This window comes from Artemia franciscana, chromosome 3 (genome assembly GCF_032884065.1).
Source record: "Artemia franciscana chromosome 3, ASM3288406v1, whole genome shotgun sequence".
Taxonomy (NCBI): domain Eukaryota; kingdom Metazoa; phylum Arthropoda; class Branchiopoda; order Anostraca; family Artemiidae; genus Artemia; species Artemia franciscana.
Window position 1 is genome coordinate 7,714,510 of NC_088865.1, and position 24,076 is coordinate 7,738,585.

General features: G+C 34.9%; 1 protein-coding gene across 2 annotated transcripts in view; it reads right to left on the reverse strand.

The window, feature by feature from the left end:
* Positions 1-2,532: 2,532 nt before the first annotated feature.
* LOC136024828 (protein Skeletor, isoforms B/C-like) overlaps positions 2,533-24,076 on the reverse strand; it is a 257,728-nt gene continuing 236,184 nt past the window's right edge. For both annotated transcript variants that reach the window (XM_065700310.1, XM_065700311.1), the window contains 6 exons: positions 22,807-22,904; positions 20,703-20,823; positions 17,432-17,530; positions 11,633-11,776; positions 5,645-5,808; positions 2,533-2,877 (listed from right to left, as the gene is read on the reverse strand). In XM_065700310.1, coding sequence (XP_065556382.1) covers positions 2,707-2,877; positions 5,645-5,808; positions 11,633-11,776; positions 17,432-17,530; positions 20,703-20,823; positions 22,807-22,904 — 797 coding nt within the window. In that variant the 3' untranslated portion in view covers positions 2,533-2,706. The remainder of the gene's footprint in view (positions 2,878-5,644; positions 5,809-11,632; positions 11,777-17,431; positions 17,531-20,702; positions 20,824-22,806; positions 22,905-24,076) is intronic.

Consider the following 24,076-nt stretch of genomic DNA (forward strand, 5'->3'; position numbering starts at 1 on the left):
TATATTATTGCTCTTTTCTAACTCAACAAGATGTATTTTCTTAAGAATTTTTGTTATGACTAGAATATTTCGCTTTCAATCCAACAGATTTGCCCGACTTTGTTAGTCCTTTCCGCTTAACTAAAATGTTCCATAATCTGCCAGAACTTAGTTGTAGCAAACAATACTCGTTGCGGACGGAGTAATTCAAGCCGATTTAGTTATCAAGAATGAGGATTTACTAAGGGTTCTAGGGCATATCCATATTGTACTCAAAGATCAAATCATCGTGCCTAAAGAAATTGCGTAAAGGGTGGTTCAACCCCATTATATTTAATTATTAGAAGTGAGTGACTATGGTATCTTTGACCATTCACTAATGAAGGGGGGTGGTTTCTGCCACCTCCCCCTATCACATTTTTAAATATCTTTTCAAAAAAAAACACATACTTAGCTAAAAAAAAAAACAAAAAAAAAGCATACGTACCTAAAAAGAATCGCATAAGCACCTATTTTGGAGCATATCCTCATAGTGAACAAAAATCAAATCATCGTGCCCAAAGAAAGTGCGTAAAGGGTAGTTCAACCCTATTATATTTAATTACTGGAAGTGAGTGACTATGGTATCTTTGACCATTCACTTACGCAGGGGGTGGGCTCAGTCTCCTCCCCCTAACAATATTTTCTCGAACTCCTTGGCACTTTGCATTCAAATGATCAAATAACACATTTTTTCTATATCAACTTAAAAAAAAAAAGCAAAAAACATACGTAGCTAGAAAAGAAATAATAAAAAACGTATACGTAGCTAAAAGAAAACAAAAACAAAATACATATATATACCTAAAAAAATCACATACGTACCTATTTTGGAGCATATCCTCATTATGAACAAAGATTAAATCATCGTGCCTCAACGAAAGAGAATATCTCCCTCTTTTATCAAAAATTCTTATCTGAGACTCTAGTATAATTCTGTGTGCATTTAAAAACCTGAAAGCTCTTGGTCTGAAACTCCGAATGATCTTCTTCTACTGTGTGTTTTCTGTGTGGTTTATTGCAAAAAGTTGTAAAGGTCGCTCCTTAGCAAAGTTAAACAAGTTGTGCTTGATGATCCTTGACTCAAAGTAACTACACTAATTGCAGTGAACATTGTTGATTAATACCAGGGAAGAGATAAGGAAGCTATTTTGTATTCATGCTGCAAAAGAAGTCTGATCGATGAGTCACTATATTAGTAACTTTGCCCCTGAAGGATGTTTGAGTCCTTGTCAAAATCGAGTTAAATGTGTTTGACTATTTTTGACTTCGATGCTGCTATTTGTTGTGAAGACTGTTGACTAATTCTAGAGTAGAGTTAAGCAAGCCATCTTGTGTTCTCACTGCAAATCAACTTCTATTGATTTTTTGAAATCGAGTTAAATATTTTTGACTATTTTTAACCTCGAAACTGCTATTTGGTGTGAACACTGTTGACTAATTCCAGGGAAGAGGTATCAACTTCTATTGATTTGCCAAATCGAATTAAATATGTTTGAGCATTATTGACCTCGAAGCCGCTAGTTGGTGTGAACAGCGTTGACTAATTCTAGGGAAGAGGTATCAGCTTCTATTGATTTGTCAAAATTGACTGTAATATGTTTGACCATTTTTGACCTCAAAGCTGCTGTTTGGTATAAACACGGTTGACTAATTCTAGGGAAGAGATATCAGATTCTATTGATTTGTCAAAGTCGATTTAAATATGTTTGAATATTTTTACTTCGATATCGCTATTTCTGTGTGAACAGTGCTGACTAATTCTAGGGAAGAGGTATGAACTTCTATTGATTTGTCAAAATCGAGTTAAATATGTTTGACCGTCTTTGACTCTGATACTGCTATTTGGTGTAAACACTGTTGACTAATTCAAGGGAAAAGGTAAGAAAGCCATCTTGTGTTCTTGCTGCAAATCAAATTCTATTGATTTGTCGAAATCGAATTAACTGTGTTTGACCATTTTTAACCTCGAAGCCGCTATTTGGTGTGAACACTGTTGAATAATTCTAGGGAAGAGGTATCAACTTCTTTTGATTTGTCAAAATCGAGTTAAATGTGTTTGACCATTTTTGACTCGGATACCGCTATCTGGTGTGATCTGGTCTGGCTATCTTGTCTGGACGCTATTGACTAATTCTAGAGAAGTTTTAAGCAAGCTACCTTTTGGTCTTGCTGTAAATCAGCTTCTATTGATGAATCGGTAAGATCTATTTGCATATTGGAAGAACAATATAACATTTGTGTAATTTAAACCTTAAATTAGCAAACAAATTTCTCTCACTGATCCTCTCAGGCTACGTAGATATTTGGATAAGCATTAAACAAAATTGTGTTAACTGTTACTTGGTGTAAAATTTTTGAACGGGGGGAGGGAGAGGAATACGTCACCACTTCTTTGTAATGGCTAAGGAGAAGAATGCAAAACCTCGTCTAAGCAAAATTTATAAGAGCCACAGTCGGGGATGACTTTGATCGTAAAAGGAATCTACCAAGTATAAAGCACTCTAATTAGAAAAAAAAAAGAATTTTATTAACAATAAAAATAAAGCTTGAATAATTTTCACAGCATTAATATAAACTGATAAACGGACCGTGACTATTCAAACACCATAATCCAATATTGCCAAATAATATATGTCCCTGTGTCACTTTCAAAATCTGTGTCTAGTTTAGGGAGTTTTAAAAATGTTAACACCACATCCGAACGAATATTAGAAAAATTATAGAACTTAGGCAGAGAGAGGAGGCACCACTGTGCTGAGCTGCTCTTTCGGCTCCGGCGTGACCCGTGAACTGATGATGTCCACTGTGGTCGTCAACTATATGAATCTTCCATCCAAGGGATGTGTGAGTGTAACACTAGAATTAAAAGCAGTTGTAATGATTAGTTGCTTTGAATATTATGCTATTTATTTATTTCATCAATTAATTCAATTAATTAATCAATTAATTTATTTAATCAATTAATTCAATTAATTAATCCATTAATTTATTTAATCAATTAATTCGAGCAAAATTCAATTAAAGTACTGGTAGTAATAAATTATATTAAGATTTCTATTGTCTTTCTACCATAAAAAAAGATTTGCGGAAGCAGTATTTGATTTGAAAGGTAATATAGCCTAAATTAATAGAGCCTAAAGAATAAAGCCTAAACGATCCATAGCCGTCAATATCGAAATAAGAGAAAGGCTAAAAAAAAACAATAAAAAGATCCGAATTCTTGCGTTACTTATATTTTGGCGAGAACGCCTGTCATTCAACTAACAATTGTTGATGAAGGTGGTCAAATAAAATAGAAAATTTTAAAGTTAGTAAACATAGCTTACATGAGTTAAACAATTTTGGAAGACAAATGGCAGTTACTTTCTTCTGAAGCTGCTATATATATTAATACCCAGAAGGGAGTTATGGACTGAGCAAAATATTTAGAGATAAGCGTGAAGCAATGTGTAATAAAATTTGGAACTTTAGAAAAATTTTAAATTATTACCCACAAAAAGTAAAAACGATACTGTGGAGTAAAAAAAAATGAAAAAGAAAAAAAAACACTTAGGAAGGAAAAAATGTAAAACAGGGTCATAAATAGAAGCAAAATTCAGGGTTCTTACATATATAGTATCAATAAGACCTTTTATTTGAGACGGTATATCAACAAGATGACTTTTTGACAATTTTCCCAGTCGTAACTGAAAAATTTTATCCTTGGGAGTTTTTTCTATCGACCAACTTACCCTTGACGAGTTCATTGCTGTTTGGATGTGTTCCTGACTTCTTTGTCGTCATCAGAAATTGCTAAAACTTGTGTTAATACTTCTGTTGATATTAACATAAAGCTAGTCTCTAGTCACATAAATTAAGTTAAGTTCGGCACTAAAGTCGAAAATAAAAATCATCAACGCCATCTAGCACTTGACAACTTCGTTTTACCAAAGCCGCATGATTAGGCCTACAATCTTAAAGTTAACTATCCCGCTTGACCAAACAGGCTTTTTCCAAGCTAACTTAGGCCTACTCAGGGCCGTTCCTAGGGTTGGTGATGCCTGGGTAAAATTAGTTACGGCGCCATCCATCCGACTAATATATAAATAAAAAAGTCTCAGACGTGGTGTCCCCAAGCCAATGCTCTTGGACGAGCTTGCCCCGGTCGTCCCTCCCCTTGACCGGCTCTGGGCCTACTTTGTACAGGCTGGCTTTTAACTTACGATAATTCTCGAAGATAGAAAAATGGTGATTAATTATCGCTTACAGAGAAATCTCAGCATAAATCCTAGTACCTTGGAGATTTTTATTATAAAAGTTTTTTCTTTCTTCAAGAAAAGTAACGCTCCCCTCCCCTCCCAAAGTATCACAAAAATCGTTGTCTATATTCTTCATGGCACAATATTTGTTAAAATGCATGCGTACTGGTATGAGATCCCCAGTGTTGCAAATGAATATAATTTGTTGAAATTATGTATAATTTCAAGAATGTTTGTTCAATGAAAATGTGTATATACGTGAGATTCAGTTCTAACTTTTCTGGAAAAATGAACACATTGTGTGCTCCCACTGTTTAAAGGGGACACTGCCTCATAATGGACAAAGCCAATATACAGAGTCCCATAGGAGGTCAAACTTGCCAGCTTTATCTTTATATGTCATATTGACTTTCTACCAACAAATTTCGATGAACGGCTCAAATTTGTAGATGATCTCTCATTTACTCTCAAGTATTTAGTATCTAATCAAACGGTTCATGGTAACGAACTGTAAGTAAGGAGCTATGCGGCTCAATAGTAACTAAAACCCTAAGGAACAGAGTCTTGAAAACAATAGATACATCAACAGAATCTAATTTTGGTGCTCATTCAAAATATGTAAAATTCATTTAATTTAATGGTAACCATAAAAAGTTACGAGCCTCAGAAGATTTGCCCAATTTTTGAAAAAGGGAGGAAAAACCCCCAAAACATCGACTGATCTTCATAACAATCACTCCTATCAGATTTAACATACCAGAGAACCCTGTTGTAGAGGTTTCAGGCTCCTACGTACAAAAATGTAGAATTTCGCATTTTTTGCCAGAAGGAAGATCACGGATGCGTGTTCATTTTTTTTCCCAGGGGTGATCATATCGAGTCAGAGATCGTAGAAGATCGAGAGAGGCCTCATTTGACCGGGAATAAGAAGTTTTAGCGCCTTTTTTAAGTGATAAGCAGAATAGGAGGGCAGCTAGCCCCCTCACACGCTCATTTTTTCCCCAAAGTCACCAGATCAAAATTTTGAAAAAGCTACTTTCTTCAGCATAGTCGAAAAAATCAAACAACTATGTCTTTGAGGATCTTTCTCCTTCTTTCTTTCTTTTTTGTTTATATGGTTAAATTTTTTTATGATGTGTGTTTATTTCTCTGCTTGTGCTTTTGCATTGGTGATTTCTTTTTTCATTATATAATAAAAATTAACAATTTGATATTTGGAAAAAAATACAAATATTAAAGACACTAAAACTAAAACTTTATATATACATATATATATATATATATATATATATATATATATATATATATATATATATATATATATATATATATATATATATATATATATATATATATATATATATATATATGTAAAAAAAGCTCACCTGATAATACAATTCATCCGGTGCATTAGCAGGAACTGTAAATGTTAAATAATGAGGATTGCCATCTTTACATTCTAAGGTCAGAGTTTTGAAATAATCTTCAAATCGGCTGTATAACTCTGGTTTTGAGTTGGGTCCAACAACATATCTACAATGGCGCCCGGCTGAAATGAAAGACGTATAGTTGTTGACATGCCTGCAGGTACGGTGAAGGATCTACCTAAGCCTGAAGGAATCTTGGGAAACGTAGAATTGAAATATAAAACGTAACTATCTAAACATTTATCTGGTAATTATAACCAGTTTTAACTTAAGAATCGAAAGATCTAAAGAAAATTAGCTTCCTATTTTGAAGTAAATGAATACGAAAATATATGAAGAAAGTATTTAATGAAAAAAATAACACAATCATTAAAAAATTAACTACAAGGAAAGTGTATATTATATAACTGGTTTTTAAAAATAGTATGTGTCTTTAATTCTTGAGGATTCGACTCCGGATTACCCGCTCAGCTATTAATTTCGGTGTATAAACGTGGTGCTGACCGGCAGGTTATTCTGCATTTTCGCAATATGTATAGAAAACTCTCTGTCCAAGTTAAAGCACCTTCTAGCTGTGGGTTGATTGTCCTGCGAAAGTCAATACCAGTGAGGAAAGAAATGTGAAAAGGTGCTATTACTTCACCACCGTTGTATAATAACACCGACCTTGAGAGCTAAAAATCGGTAAAAATGAGTTTTATCTTCCGTTGATTAAGTCTACCGCTGTTGAGTCATGCGCATGTTATTCTAAACGCGAGCTGTTGCCTTTCTGGAATTGAAAAAAATTGATATAATCCGTGCTATAAACAGATCAGTCTTACGTTTAATTAAATAAAAAAAACTAGTTTTTTTAACTGAAAGTAAGGAACCACATTAAAATTTAAAACGAACAGAAATTACTCCGTGTATGAAAGGGGCTGTTCCCTTCTCAACGCCCCGCTCTTTACGCTAAAATTTGACTCTTTCTCTCAATTCTACTTTATTAAACAGTAAAAAAACATTAGCATAAAGAGCGGGGCGTTGAGAAGGGAACAGTCCCTTTCATACACGGAGCAATTTCTGTTCTTTTTGAATTTTAATGTCTTTCCTTACTTAAAAAAAAACTAGTTTTTTTTATTTAACTTCTGAACGTTTTTGAATTAATGCATGTTTGATTTTGGCTCTCCGAACATAAATTATTAAAATGAAATTTGCATATTAATTCTTTTTTTTGGCTAAATGGCTTTCTCTTAGTTTTGATCAGACGATTTTGAGAAATAAGGGGTGGGAAGGAGGCCTAGTTGCCCTCCAATTTTTGGTTACTTAAAAAGGCAACTAGAACTTTTAATTTTTAACGAACGTTTTTATTAGTAAAAAATATACGTAACTTAAGAATTAACTTACGTAACGAACTTTTATATTCTTATATTTTTATTATGTAAATGAGGGAGGTTAGTCCCCTCACTAATACCTCGCTCTTTACACTATAGCTTAAATTTTGTCTTAACTCTTTTAAGAATGATCCCTGAACCAGAAAGGCCGTAAAATAAATAGTTGAAATTACTAAAATACTTTAGCGTAAAGAGTGAGATATTTAGGTGGAGATGAACCCCTCATATGCGTAATAATCTCTGTTTGTTTTAAGTTTTAATGCTGCTCCTTACTTTCAGTTGAAAAAACTTTTTCATATTTATTTTTTCATTGTTTTTTTTTTATAATAATTCTAGAAAATCCTGCGCCCCCTTCATTGAATTTCTCTGCCCCCATGACATAGTCCTCCAAAGAAAGATCCTTCCACATAGCCCCCCTCCCCTCAACCCCCCCCCCCCAAACCAAAATAATCCCCCTGAAAAACGTCTGTACATTTCCAAATAACCATTACTGTATTTAAACACTGGTCTAAGTTTGTAACTTACAGCCCCTCCTCCGGGAACTGTGGGGGAGTAAGTCATCCCAAAGACATACTTATTATGGTTTTCGACTATGCTGAACAAAATGGCTATCTCAAAATTTTGATCCGGTGACTTTGGGAAAAAAATTAGCGTAGGAGGGGGCCTTGGTGCCCTCTAATTTTTTAGTCACTTAAAAAGGACACTAGAACTTTTCATTTCCGTTAGAATGAGCCCTCTCGAAAGACTCTAGGGCCACTGGGTCGATACGATCACCCCTGGGGAAAAAAAAAACAAAAAAACAAACAAACAAATAAACACGCATCCGTGATCTGCCTTCTGGCGAAAAATGCTTGTTCGTTTTAAGTTTTCATGCTGCGAGAAAGAGCGAAATGCTAAAGAGCGAGGTATTAGGAGGTGGTGAGCCCCTCATATGCGTAATAATTTCTGTTCGTTTTAAGTTTTAATGCTGCTCCTTACTTCCAGTTGAAAAAAACTTTTCATATTTATTTTTTCATTGTTTTTTCAAATAATGCTAGAAAATTCTGCGCCCCCTTCATTGAAATTCTGTTCCCCCATGAGAAGTTCCTCCGTGGAAATATCCTACCACGTAACCACCCCCCCCCCTCAACTCTCTCCCCGAAACCAAAAAAAATTCCCTGAAAACGTCTGTACACTTCCCAGTAACCATTACTATATGTAAACACAGGTCAAAGTTTGTAACTTGCAGCCCCTCCAACGGGGACTGCGGGGGAGTAAGTTGTCCCTAAAGACACAGTTATTAAGTTTTTCGACTATGGTGAATAAAATGGCCATCTCAGAATTTTGATCCGGTGACTTTTGGGAAAAGATGAGCGTGGGAGGGGGCCTAGTTGCCCTCCGATTTTTTGTTCGCTTAAAAAGGGCACTAGAACTTTTAATTTCCGTTAGAATGAGCCCTCTCGCGATATTCTAGGACCACTCAGTCGATACGATTACCCCTGGGGAAAAAATACAACAAAAAAACAAATAAACACGCATCCGTGATCTGTCTTCTGGCAAAAAAATGCGAAATTCCACATTTTTGTAGATAGGAGCTTGAAAATTCTACAATAGGGTTCTCTGATACGCTGTATCTAATGGTGTGAATTTTCTCAGGCTCGTAACTTTTGATGGGTATAACTGATCTTGATGAAACTTATATATTTAAAATCAGCATTAAAATGCGATTCTTTTGATGTGACTATTGGTATCAAAATTCCATTTTTTAGAGTTTCGGTTACTATTGAGCCGTATCGCTCCTTACTACAGTTCGTTACCACGAACTGTTTGATCCCAGCAAAAATGAAGTTGTTGCATTTTGTAGAAAGGTAGTGAATCCAAGGAATCGTTTTGCTTAGTTTGGGGATTTCAAAGTTATATTGTTGGGTTCTATTGTTTATTTAGGAAGGCCTGTTTGGTCGTGTATTGTTTTTACGCTGGCCTGATAGAGAAACTTGGCGAAAAGGTGAAAAATGCGTAGGTGGCTCTGTCATCAACACAATAGAAATGTAATCGACAGATTCCAGCCCTAGTGTGCAATTCTATGGTTACACCACATTTTTAGAGATCTCTCCATTTCGGAATATTTTTTGAGCAAATGATAGAAGAAAGCTAAGTTCATTTTTTTTCAAGCACGCTAAATTTCTTCTTAATTCACGACCGTAGACAAAGCTGCATCGTCGCCGCGTCTTCGGCACGACATTACCAACCCTATTGCAGCTCTTAGTAAGTGTCGGGCAGAATTATTAAGGTCAGTCGAGACCAGTAGCTTTGCCGTTGTGATTCATCCTTAGGTATTTGTATGTATGTAAATAATATCTAAGTTTTCGTTTATTCCTGCTGTTTTTGTAATGTGTAGTGTTTTCTGTGTTTATTTATTTACTCCGTGTGTGGTCTTGTACCGTTTTTTGAACGGACAATAAAATTATATATCCATAATTATATATCCTAGATATATATTGATTATATATATTTGATATTATATATAATTATAATTATAATATATATATTACAGTTATATATATATAATTATAATATATAGATATATGTTAATTATATATCCATAATAAAATTATATATCCAACTATATAAAATTATATATCCATCTATCTTTAGGTCAATACAGCTGCACGAAGTCCCCTCGCCCTCAGTCTGTTGAAACTTTCACTCTTCCTCCCTTTCGTGAAGATTCAATTTCTATCTAATGCTTGCTGATGACCTCATCCCGCTCCATTCGGGGGTGACTTGCTTTTGTTTAACCCTAGATAGTCAAAAAGCACACTTATTGACAGGCTGTAATGCTCGAAGCGTTGTCTACCCACCTTAACGTTTCTTTGAGTATAACCCTTGTCTTTTCACAGCAGTGGCAAATCCTCTTAAGCTATAGTTTTTTATATATCCTTTATCTTATTTTATATATTTTTTTATGAAAAAGCATTTTTAGCGCAATAAAGTAAAATAATCCCTTGGTGGACAACCATATCTTTTCAATTTTATTTTTAAGAGCCTAAAGTAACTTTGCTTCTTGGCATTTTGGCTAGCAGTAATATTTTGACCGAGTATTAATTCTGATTAATGTAGAAATAACTATAGATATTAGGAATAAAATATAAGTATATAACAATATTCTCTACAGTATGTCAGTATATAAAATATCATATTTTGTCCAAGGAAGGGATCTTTGGGCATGAAATTATGTTGCGAATATTTTCTCTTTAGGCTAATTGGAACTAGCCAGTCAGACCGCTGTATATGGTAATATCTGATTGCTAGCTTAATTTAGCTAAATCCTGGCGTTTTGCCTTTTTGGGCCGTTTAGCCTAAATATACCTTAGCTTGTATAGCTTAAAAAGTCTTTCAAATGATGTAAGTTATTCCAGCTGATCCGTCTCGTTGATGAACTGCCATCCCATCTACAATAAGACCTGAATCAGTTCTAGTTAAAAATATTGCCAAATTACTGAAAGATTGCATGAGCTGTGGGGAGTGCTATAGCCCATCTCCCCTAAAGGACTTACGCTTTCTTCCTATTGCAGAATACATACGGAGGTAATTTTAATAGTCCTTCTGGCCTTTTTTCACAAGGAATGCTCCCAATGGCGCTCCTAAACCAAGAATTTCCGGGATTGCAAGGTTTTCACATGGTCAATTGAAAAAAAAAAAGAAATTAGTCTCAACAATCTCCCCTCCCAGGCAAAATTTCTGGATGCACAAATCCTTACAATATCTTCTTTCGCCAGTGCCAATATTATATTAGTGGTGGGTAGAAAGAAAAAGATTTTTTTTTATGTTCATTGTAAGTTACCTTAACATTTTCTGGTTCTTTCTCACTTCTTTTCCTTCTTCATTATCATCTTGCGTCTTGACTTTGGCGTTCAAAATAAACACATTCCTTGTAAAAAATTAGAAGAACATACTTTGAGTTAGATACGTCATATACAGTTAATTTCTTAGCTTTGTCGACTAGCAACATCTGCAAAAACGTTAAATGTCTCCTTTTCTATGAACCCTTTTTTTTAAACGCATTCAAAATACTGCAGAAAACTTAGGAATTGCTCTAGATTGCAAATCTACAATTTCAAGTAAATATTTGCGTATTTGTTATCATTTATTTCCCTCACAATTACAGAAAAAATACCAAGTCAAAGTACGACCACAACATTGGATTTTCCGATAAATTTATGAACAAGTTTGAGATAAGAAGAGGGGGCAGGGACGTAAAGGATCCCCCTACGTAGTTTTAATCTAACAGTTTCAATTGTAATTTTTCTAACAAGCCAATAACAGATAGATAGGGAGATAATTTCAAACACAGATTTCGGACTTTTAATTTTGAAAGCCCGAATTTCCTTTTTTTCTTGATGAAGCAACAAAAAAAATGATGTTTGAAGGTGTTTGGGAGTTGTGTTTCTAAAGTCCTTACGTATAGGGACACTGTATATTTAAACATTCCCATAGTACAAGACTGTGATTTGAGTGTCAGCAAGCTTTGACTTTAAGACTCATCTTGTTATTTAACTTTTCGGTTTGTCGTCTATGAAATCAGCTTAAAACGTACCTGCAGTGGGTACATATTGTCCATCAACGACCGCCACACCTGCATATGCCACTTGTTGTGCATCTGAATTCTGACCCAGTCCACCTTCTTCACTATCTGTTATGTAAAATGGATGATATTCGGCTGGATTGGTCTGATCGTTACCTATTAACGAAAAGTTTATATATAGACTTCACGGACACTTTGAATTAGCTGAGCTTGGCAGAAACTCCAATTTTATCTTTGATAAAGTCATGTCTAGTGTTAAAAAGTCCTGAAATTATAGAGGGTTTTGTGGCTTTAATAGTAAGTTTTAAAGCAGTCGCGAGAGGAAAAGTCAGTGATTTAAGTAATTTTGCTTTTAAAACACTTCTAAATCTTCAAGGTCTTTCTATGCTCATCATAGTGTTTACGTATAGCACTCCTAAGATTATCACTCAGAGTTATAAAGTGCTTATGTCTCGTATTTCAATCTAAAAAACAGGTAGTCAATATCCACTTGGGGGAAAGTAGGTCACCTAGATTAGTGCTCTAAAATGAACTATTTAGCAATGGATACCAATAACAATAATAATAGATCGCATTTTAACAATAACAATAGGTCTATAACAATTAAACTCTAACTTATTTGATGCCATTGTTTTTTCTATTGCAGAATAATGATAATAAGGATGCTTGATATTGGGCAACGATTTGACTAAGACGAATACTGCTAATTAGAACACTTATATTTATTTTTATTCCTCTTAGTATTGAAGCAATATTTCTTCCGCTTCCCTTGCTCCGATTGGGATGAAAATTTGCAAACTATGGATTTTCTGTGACAATACATGAATCAGATTGATCAATTAACATTAGTCAGTCTATTCGTGAAATCTAATTAGCAATTCATTCACATAATATTTTATATATTGCTACATTGACTGCAATAACACGAGAATGGGCTCAAAATGGCTGTTGTTTAGGAAGGAGGGTGCGCGGCTGATCACTTCTACTCGTTTTTCATCTACTAAAAAAGGAATGAGCGGCATGACATCTTTTAGTCATTTTATTCATGGATTAAGACAAGTCAGAAGCTTTTCTGCAATATCGGTAAAAACTTCCCAGGTTGTAAAATCCCTTATCCACCCTTATTGCACTAATTCTGATGGGGCTTAGGTTTTGCTTGTAGTTCAAAGATTTTCTTTTTAGGTGGGGAGGGAGGCTTGGGTGTATTAACTCCGGAATGGGCTCGTTGGATTGGAAATCATATGTTCTAGTGCCCTTTTTATGGGTCGAAGTGATCGGAGGAAGCCAACCCCCACGTTGTATTATTCGCAGGTGCTTCCGATAGTAATTTTGAGATAGCCATTATTTTAAAAATAGTCCAAAGATCTTAGAACAAGGTATTTGGGGTTGACAAAATCCCCCAGAGTCTAGGGGTAAGGGTTGTAACTTATGACCAAGGGGTATTTAAGGTTTTTTGGAAGGGATCGTCGTTTGAACTTTAGAAGAAGCTCATTTGATTGGAAATTTAATGTTCTAGTTCCCTTTAAAAGTCAAACATGATGGAGAACAACTAGCCCCCCCCCGTCCACCCGTACATCCTCTTTTCATGAAACGCATTGAATTGAAATTGTGAGATAGTCATATTGTTACCAATGGTCCTAATATCATATAAAAATGTCTTAAGGATGGATATAATCCCCCAGAGTTTATGGACAAGGGTTATAAGCTATGCCCCGGGGCACATAAGGTTTTTATGGAACAGGTGGTCGTATAAGCTTTGAATCGGACGGAGCTCATTTGATTGGAAGTCGGAATTCTTAGTGCCCTTTTTAAAGGTAAAAAATAAATGGGGGGTAATTACCCCCCCCCCCTTTTCCCCCAAGCCTATCATTCCTCTAAACATGTCCGATAAAAATTTCAAGAGATCTATTTTGTTCAACCTTGTTGGAAGGTCCAGTAATTATGTCTTTGGGGCTGTCAACCTCACTGCAGCCCTCAGGATAAGGGCTGTAACGTTCATTGTTTAGACATAGTATATGTAATTGAAAACGGTATGCATGTTTGAACTTTCAAACAGTTCGTGGTAACGAACTGTAGTAAGGAGTGACCCGGCTCAATAGTAACCGAAACTCCAAAAATAGAATTTTGATACTAATAGTTACATCAAAATAATAGTATTTTAATGCTGATTTAAATATATAAGTTTCATCAAGTTTAGTCTTGCCCATCAAGAGCTACGAGCCTGAGAAAATTTACCTTATTTGAGAAAATAGGGGGAAACACCCCCTAAAAGGCTTAGAGTCTTAACGAAAATCACACTATCGCCTTCAGCGTATCAGAGAACCTCACTGTAGAAGTTTCAAGCTCCTATCTACAAAAACGTGATTATCGGTATTTTTTGCCAGAAGACCGATCACGGGTGCGTGTTAATTTGTTTGTTTATTTCTTTGTTTTTTTTTTCTTTTCCCCAGGGGTGATCGTATCGACCCAGTGGTCCTAGAATATTGCAAGAGGGCTCATTCTAAAGGGAATTAAAAGTTTTAGTGTCCTTTTAAGTGATCAAAACAATTGGAGGGCATCTAGGCCCCCTCCCACGCTCATTTTTTCCCCAATGTTACCGTATCAAGATTCTGAGATAGCTATTTTCTTCACCATAGTCTAAAAACCTAATAATTATGTCTTTCGGGACGACTTACTACCCCACAGTCCCTGTGGGAGGGGCTACAACTTACAAACTTTGACCAGTGTTTACACATATAGTAATGGTTACTGGGATGTATACAGACGTTTTCAGGGGGATTTTTTTTGGTTTGGGGGGGGAGAAGTGGGGGGGGGGGGTTTCGTGGGAAGATCTTTCCATGGAGAAATTTGCCATGGGGGAAGAGAATTTCAATGAAGGGAGCGCAGGATTTTTAGCATTATCTAAAAAAACAATGAAAAAATAAATATGAAAAGTTTTATCAACTGAAAGTAAGGAGCAGCATTAAAGCTTAAAAGGAACAGAAATTATTACGCATATGAGGGTGTTCACCTCCTCGTAATACCTCGCTCTTTACGCTAAAGTATTTTTAGTAATTTCAACTATTTATTCTACGGCCTTTGTGATTCAGAGGTCATTCTTAAGGAATTGGGACAAAATTTATGCTTTAGTATAAAGAGCGAGGTACTGACGAGGGGTGAACCCCCTCATACACGTAATAAAAATATAAAAATATAGAAGTTCGTTACGTAAGTTAACACTTAAGTTATGTATATTCTTTACTAATGAAAACGTTCGTAAAAAATCAAAAGTTCTGTTTGCCTTTTTAAGTAATCAAAAAACTGGAGGGCAACTATGCCTCCTCCCCCGCACCTTTTTTCTCAAAATATTTCGATTAAAACTATGAGAAAGCCATTTAGCCAAAAAAATTAATATGCACATTTTGTTTTAATTGTTTATGTGCGGAGAGCCAAAATCAAAACATGCATTCATTCAAAAACGTTCAGAAATTAAATAAAAAAACAAGTTTTTTTAACTGAAAGTAAGGAGCGACATTAAAACTTAAAACGAACAGAAATTACTCCGTGTATGTAAGGGGATTTTCCTCCTCAACGTCCCGCTCTTTACTCTAAAGTTTTTCAGTGTTTTAAAAAGTAGAGTTAAGAGAATGAGTCAAACTACTGCTGTTAATATTATTACGACATCTATTACAACTACTGCCACTGAAGCTTAGGCTATTACAATTAATTATAATACTACTACTGCTATTATTATTACTACCACTACTACTACTACAACTGCCACTACTTCTACTACTATCACTACTACTACTGCTGCCACTACTACTACTACTACTACTACTATTGCTACTACTACTACTATTAAAACTGAGGATGTTAGGGTGAAATTTAGGATGTATAGAAACTGTATGGAACTAATTCGAAACAGACTATGCCCACGTAGGTTGCCAAACTGCTACTGTGGAAGCTAAGGGTATTAAGGTGAAGCTTTTAAGGAATATTTAGGCGGATGTTTAACTAAATCATAACATACTATGAGCATGTTGACTTTCAAAAAGGTGACAAAGCAATATTTGAAGAACAACTGATATTATAAAGTTAGATCTTTAAGATTAAGTTGGAGGTGGGGGGGGGATTTTGAACTAGCCAGAAGGCTCTATGTGTATACCTTTAATACTACCACTACAGTTACTGTGACTAATGACGCTTGAGGTATCAAGGTGAAACTTTTTGGGAAAGCTTAGGAGGAGCTTCAGTTAAACGAAAAAACTTTATGCATGCAGGTTTTCAAAGGGCATATAATCAATATTATAGGCAGCACCACTCTATAATAGCTAGAAGTATCTTAAAATTTCAAAAGAACTAAGTCAATTCAAAATTAAAAATTATGATGCCCTTTTTAAGAGTAAACGAAGATTGGAGGGTAATCAGCCCTTCTCTCAAGCCCATTTATTTTCTAAGCGCATCGAGTCAAATTTTGAAACAGCCATTTTGTTCAGCATATTTAATTGGCGAATTATGCTTTAAAACTAAATGTTGCTTTAAACTAAATCAAAAGGCATTGTGTATATGGTTGCTAATAAGACACGTCAGCAATATATCGAGAACGGTCGGGGGTCTTAAGTTGAAACTTCGGGGCAACTGCTTTTGCTGCTTCTGCTCTTAGAATTTAAATAAATGACAAGAATATAAGTATCAAAAAGATTATGTATACTAAAGCTTAGATAAGATGTAATCTTTTGCGAATGATATAAAATTTTATTTTTCAGTTTTTATTTCCCACGAAAAAAACTGTGTCAATAAAAAGCCAACAGAAGTTGATTTGAAAATGCTTTTTCCACATAACAAGTTTTTCCAAGTTAAGTAAAAAGCTCTATTAAGCCAAAACTGAGCAGAAATAAAGTCAAATAATTTTTCAAGCGTAAAACTACCACAAATCACTATCATTGAATAAGTAAAACTTAAAACAAACAGAAATTACAACAAATAGCTGAGTCAAACTCAAAAGGAGCAAAAATTAACATGAGTTGGGCTGATAACCCTCATGAATCATCAAGACTAGAACATAAATTTCGCTTTACTGAAAAAATACATATGACCTTGGATTGTCATATACTGATATTTATTACTTAAAGTTGTGATAATTTTATATTTATTGAAGCAAAAAAGTAAAAACATTTAAAACGTAATTTGTTTTCAGTAAATACTTCATTATTATCTTGATGGGAATATGTCACCGTTTCAGCATCGCTTCAGGACGAGTTGAGAGGCTTCGTCAACGTCTTATGCGCCACTAATGGCTCCGGAAGAACTAAGGTCAAAGGTAATGAAAATGAGGAGAGATACTGATCTAGATGCATCCTTAATTTTAATTAACTTAAATATTGCTCATTGAGCCTCTGTAAGATTAGGTAACTAAGAAATTATCCAGGCATATGATGTTTCAATGTATGTATCGAACCCGAAGGTAAAATCATTGAATCGACAATGCTGCATAGTTCCGAAAAAGTCATCCCACAAGAAGTCAGAAGTGTACATTCGATGGCTTATGGAAGGGACTCAAATCTTTGAACAAACATTCCCAAATCTTTGCTAAACATTTCTCAAAGATGTATGCTGGCTATGTCACTCCCAGGTTAAAAAATAAAGCTCCGTAAACGTATCGAATTGATCATTAATTATTTATTTATCAGTCTTTTTTTTTAGATATTAGACAATTAATGTTTAACAAATACTGTTAACAGTTGTTTGGCGCTAGCTAGCAGCACTGGTAGCAGTTGTTTGGGCCCAGGAGCTTAGCGTGTAAAGTAAGTTAATTTAACATTGTCTTACCTGTTTCAACTACGAAAGTATAGGTCTTCCCTCTTTCTAGTACAAGTTCGGGTATTAGATAATCGTTCACGTAGAAAGCTAGTCCCCACGAGGGATTACCTGAAACATTAAAATATTCAGTTATTGCTCAAATTGAAAAGTCTTTGAAGTAGATGCGTAGAGGAGAAGGCTTTGGGCCTGTGATAGATCGCTTGATGCCTGAAAATATTGATTATTTTGTAGATTTCAGCTCTTCAGTAGGGGGAGGGATCCACTCTCTCTCTTCTACTGGAGGACGATATGACCTACACATATTAAATATACACTGTCATGAACACATAAGTTATACGCTTCATAATGTTTATTTTTTATCCAGACTATCATCTACGTTTTCTTTCTTTTCATTTTTAAGATAATTTTTTTTCAGCCTAAAGTCCACCTCAGAATCTTAGCTACTAAGAAAACTGCTCTTGAACTGGGAGATATCTTTAAGGCAAAAGTTGTCCTTAAAAAAAAAAAAAAAAAAAAAAAAAAAAAAAAAAAAAAAAAAAATCTCAGGTAAAAAACTTTAAGTGACACAGCAGCTAACTTATAGTACCGTTAACAGTTAAAAGTAAGGATAGAAAAGCTGGATTAGTTCATGTGTTTCTCTTTTTTCCTCTCTTTTAAAATGACAGATTAGCCTGGTTCGATCTTAAAATCATTGACAAAGATAATCGCTTTTGCTGAATTCAGTTTAATGGTCATGCATTCAACATCAAATTCGAACAAAAAAGGAAAAGATACCGTATATTCAAGAAAGGCTCTATTGCCGGGAATAAGATGTGATCTCAGCTGATTGAGACTTCTAAATTTGAATAATAAAAAAAAACCGGGAGCTTTGTTATAGCTACCATTGTGCCATATCCGCCGCCTCCTAAGGTAGTACCAATAGACTCTTCAGCTTACATAGCCTACTTTTTTTTTATAAAAAGAATCAAATTCCGTAAATAATCGGATCCCATCGCAACCAAATGCAATATCTAAAGAGCAAGAAATCTCGATCGACTCCTAGGAGAGTGCAAGCAAACAAAAACTGAATCTGTCTATACAGCCGGAAACCGGGTTTTAATTACATTCCTTGACAAACATGGCTAGTGTATATTGCCATCAGAGGATACCATTCAGAGAGAAAAGATTAAAAGTCTGAGTAAACATTTAAATTCGATAGGAAATATTTTATGATAAAAAATGACCGGTTGAATGTCAATAGCTTGTGTATGTTTTTTTGGAAGAGACCAAAGTCAAAAAATGCGTCGTTCACTTTTGCTAAATTACTCTTTCCCTTCTACTTCAGAAAGTTACTGCTTAATCCCTCCTATAAAGTCGAAACTTCTTTTAAATCTTTTCTTACTAACTCCTCCCTTCCCTTACAAACCCACCCCGTTTTTCATTTGACTCCTGATAGTTTTCTTTCTCTTAATATATCCTTAGGAAGCGCAATCAAACTTATTTTTCTTACATCTTATAGTCTGATATACGGTCTAAAATCATCCTTAGACAATTCTTCTAAAAAACCTAATATATCTTCCTGAAACTCTTCCTGATACCTTAAAAATCATAAAAAAAACGTAAGAACTCTTACTAATTGTTAAACAAAACATTGTCTATTAAATCCACATGCAGTATAAATAATATGCATCATTTGTTGGTAAGGTCTTCAATCCAGGTGGTTAGCACAACAGGGAACTCCCAACGTTGTCAAATTATTCAAACTATACTTCTTTTGAGCTGATTTTAAACTTGTTCTAAGCAGGTATGCTAGAACATTCTTAAGGACTGTCCTTATCTGAACTTTAAAAAGAAAATTCTGCTCTGTCAAATCTAAAAATCACACTTCCGAATGATGCAAGTTTCATTACTACTACTACTATTAACAAATCACCGCAGCACCAAGCCACCTGAGGCCAATACAGCTACACATGCTCCTCCTCCATCTGAATCTATTCAAAGCCTCCCTCTTTACACCCTCCCAAGAAGTTCCTATTTCATGTAAATCTTTCTTTATGACATCCTCCCACCCCAGACGAGGACTAAGTATCTTTATCTCTGACTCAAAACGGGAGTTGGCTTTTAGTTTTAGTTGTTTATTCGTACCTTTTGTTGGTAATTGATACGGCACTAGATCCTTGAAGCCAAAACCAGCGGTGTTGATATCCATCTCAAGGCCCTTTAGCCAGGAAGTGCAATGGGGGGATAGGAGCCAGCCATCCTGTGCTTTCGCACACTTTTCCTGCTTACATTCCCCAGATTTCTCCCGGTACCCATTTAGAGCTGGGTCGACTCAGGCTAAGTTTACAGATTCAAACCACTGACCCCCGTCCCAAACCAAATAATTGAATACACTAGGATTCAAACTCTCGCCCTTCGGACAAAGGGTTCCTAGTCCTGCACACCAACCGATCGGCTATAACCTTTTGTTCAAGCTCAGTAGATTCTGGCAAGACCACCAATCAACTCTAAACAGTTTGGCCACATAAACCAACAATTTATAATGTATGATATAGGGTGATGCTAAAAGATGTCGGACCCTTCGGACAAAGGGTTCCTAGTCCTGCACACCGACCGATCGGCTATAACCTTTTGTTCAAGCTCAGTAGATTCTGGCAAGACCACCCAATTAACTCTAAACAGTTTGGCCACATAAACCAACAATTTATAATGTATGATATAGGGTGATGCTAAAAGATGTCGGACCCTTCGGACAAAGGGTTCCAAGTCCTGCACACCGACCGATCGGCTATAACCTTTTGTTCAAGCTCAGTAGATTCTGGCAAGACCACCCAATCAACTCTAAACAGTTTGGCCACATAAACCAACAATTTATAATGTATGATATAGGGTGATGCTAAAAGATGTCGGACCCTTTGGACAAAGTGTTCCTAGTCCTGCACACCAACCGATCGGCTATAACCTTTTGTTCAAGCTCAGTAGATTCTGGCAAGACCACCAATCAACTCTAAACAGTTTGGCCACATAAACCAACAATTTATAATGTATGATATAGGGTGATGCTAAAAGATGTCGAAACCTCTTAATGGTATTTCCCACCTAAGAACTCTATACTGAATTAATTTGAGCAACAATTTGAGAATATTTGAGTATATCAAATTCATATCAGTTTTTTCTCCTGAGCAATAAAAACAAGGTGAAGGAAAAGTTTAAAATAGTGTAGTATGCTTAGGAACGTAATATTACTTTAACTTAATGCTAAATGATTCACCTTCACATATTTTTAGAGAAGCCTTTTTACCTGTAATTGCTGTGTAACCTCTATCACCTCCAGTGGGACCAATTTTTACATGGAATACATCTACGTTCTTGAGAACCATTGGATCCCAAGGCTTTAGTTTCTTCATTTCTGGTGCTATTTCCTAAAAAATAGGCCATTCTGAGGTGTCTGTGGAAAAATTCCTATTGTTGACACAATGTTCGACAAAGTAAAATATTTTCCCATTATAGGCACACATGTAAGAATCTCTTTCAGGATCTCAAGAGTAGGCTAGAATTTTGAAGGGTATAACTTCGAAAAAGCTGCAAAAATTGGTGGATTATTTTTCAAATATCTTAAATTATTGGACTGATCCTAAAAATATATGGATTCTTGGACAGGTGGAGGGGAGGGAGAGGGCAGGAGAAGGATCCTGAGGCTTCATTTTCCTTGTTTAACAGTATACGAACATATATATATATATATATATATATATATATATATATATATATATATATATATATATATATATATATATATATATATATATATATATATATATATATATATATATATATATATATATATATATATATATATATATATATATATATATATATATATATATATATATATATATATATATATATATATATATCTAAAGAATTGGCCTATTATGCTGATTCCGAACATATAAGTTTAATTAAGTATAGTGTACCCACCAAAGGCTACGATCCTGAGACAATTAGCCTGATTTTCGAAAAAGTTGAACCCCCTAAAGTCAAAGAATCTTAATGAAAATCACACAATCAGATTCAAAGTATCAGAGAATCCTGCTTTAGGGGTTTCAAGCTCCTATCTACAAAAATGTGGAATTTTTATTTTTTGCCAGAAGAAAGATCACCGATGCGTGTTTATTTGTTTTTTTTTCCAAGGGTGATCGTACCAATCCAGTGATTAAATAAAAAGACGAGCTTTTTCAACTGAAAGAAATAGAAATACTAAAACTAAAACGAACAAAAATTATTATGTATATCAGGGGGGTTGCTTCCTCCTCAACACCTCGCTCTTTACGCTAGAGTTTGAATTTGTCCCAAATCTTTAAGAACGACGCCTGAAACCCAATGGCCGTTTAGGTGCCTAATGTCCATATTAGGTACATTAGGTCCCTTAGGTGCATTTAAAGTCCATTTTATTTTTTTTAACTTTCCCAGTAATTTTTGACTTTCCAATATTATGAATTCCAATATTGAGAAACAATTTGAAATATATTTTGTTTTCAGTTAAGTACAAATGATGGTTTGGCCTTTAGAGAGTTTAACGAGACGTTATCAACATAGGGTTGCATAGTGTCTATTTGACCCGTAAATTAAAGTCCAAGCTTTTCAAAAAGCTTGTTAGAGTTTTTTAGGCCTCATTTTTGGGAAAATTGATATTTGCAACTCAATTCCCCATGGCGTTTTTCCGAGATATTGTCGATGTCTCATTTTGATAAACTGGGTTTACGTAGTGTCTTTCGATTTACTTGGTGACTATAGCTAGAAGAGTACTAGATAAAGTCGAATTTCGAGGTCTTTTTTGCCTGTCACACTGTTTTAGAAAATTTGAACTCGATTCCCCAAGATTTTTTTTTAGGTAATTTGGATAAGCTATTTTGATAAGCTAGACATACATAGTGCATTCGATTTGCCTCTCTATTTAACTATGGATAGTAGATAACTGTGAACAATGAGTAACTGACCATGGGGGGGTAGCAAATGAGGGCACGGGAGGGGCCGGTTGCCATTTAATAGTTTTTGACCATTAAAAAGGGTCCTATAGCCCTGAGATTACGATCAAATGACCCCCCCCAAGTTTTTACAACCTCGCTTTTTAAGAGAGGGTGGGAAAAAGATGAGTATGGAGTGCATGGCTTTAAAGCAACGCTAGTCTGTTGGATCTGATTTTAGATAATAATTTTCTATTCGAACATGTAATTTTCTGTATTGTATCTTTATTTGGATTCTGACTTCATCCAAAGTATTGAAAAAAGTTTTTAATAAATAGCCTACCCATGCATCTTTTTTTTGGTTTTCAAAGTGGGGGGTGCTAATCAAAACAGAAGAGTGAAGGTTGTTTAAAAACGGATTATAGATAATCTACTTACTCCTTTTTCAGAAATTGCGTCAATGTCCTTGTCCAAAGGAACTGGACAACCTAAGACGTCCCTTTGAAAGAAATTTATTCTTCGGATCTCATCAGGACCTATAATGATAGCTGGATAAAAATAGGTGCATCACAAAAACATTGGAGTCTTTCAAGCAAGGTTTTCACGGTCGTGAATCTTTCTTCAGAAACAGGCATATAAAATATGCTGCCAAGGATCTCTATAGGCTATGCTTCGTATTCGTGGATTCCCGTGGGAATTTAGGGATTGTTTTTAGTTTTTTTTCATGTTTTTCATCTTTTCACCGTATTTTTTTTAGTGGACACGTTCCCTTATTGTTTATAAGCGAGCTAATGAATACCCAAACAAGACAGAATTAAACAGCAAATTTTCTTATAGTTTTTTAAATTCTACTCGATGGTTATTTTGATTCTAAATTTCTTTATTTTGACTTTAGATCGGTCTCTTCTGTGGATGCATGGTCCCTAGGATTTTCGAAGGATATCCTATGAAAACATTTTTTTTTATTTATCTAGTTAAAAAGGTGATGAATTCTATTAAAATATAGAAGCATGAGAATCTTCTTGTGGATTTTGTATCTTGTTCGATAAGTCCACGAAAATGTATTCGCACAAATATGACTCTGAACAACCATTTTTCTGGTAAAAAATAAATAAGATAAAAGAAAGTAAACGTTAAGAAAATGTTGATACTTCAAAAAAGTTGAAGCTTTTGAACTTTTTTTAATATAGCAAAACGCACTCTACAAGCTAGGCACGTCTGCAGAGTGTTGTGTTTGTGGGGGGAGGGGTATTTCAAAACAATATGTAAATTATATAAAAAACGTGGAAAGTAACTAGAAATCGATGAATAGTGGGATTTTGATGAGTCCCCTTTTAATTTCGTAAATAAGTGCGATTTACACTAAAAGGAAAAATTGGAATTTTTTCTAGTAAGAGATGTTATGGACGATTTATTTTTATTAATTAATGTGATCCTAAAAGCACGTGGTTTATTCCTCTTGGATGATTAACATATTCTTGGGAAAGGAAAAATCCATTTGTAACGATTCACCAAAATATAGGGGAGGAGGCAATGATTTCTTTTCATTTTTTTGAATAAAGATGTGTAAAAGGTACATTTCAAAATCTAGGTGGGGTGATTCTACGTAAACTACTAAAAATAAAGGTTTCTTCAAAAATTGAAACCCACCCTTCACCCTGCCCCCTTATTGGCCTATTTCATAGAACCTGTTTGCCTCAAAATAGAA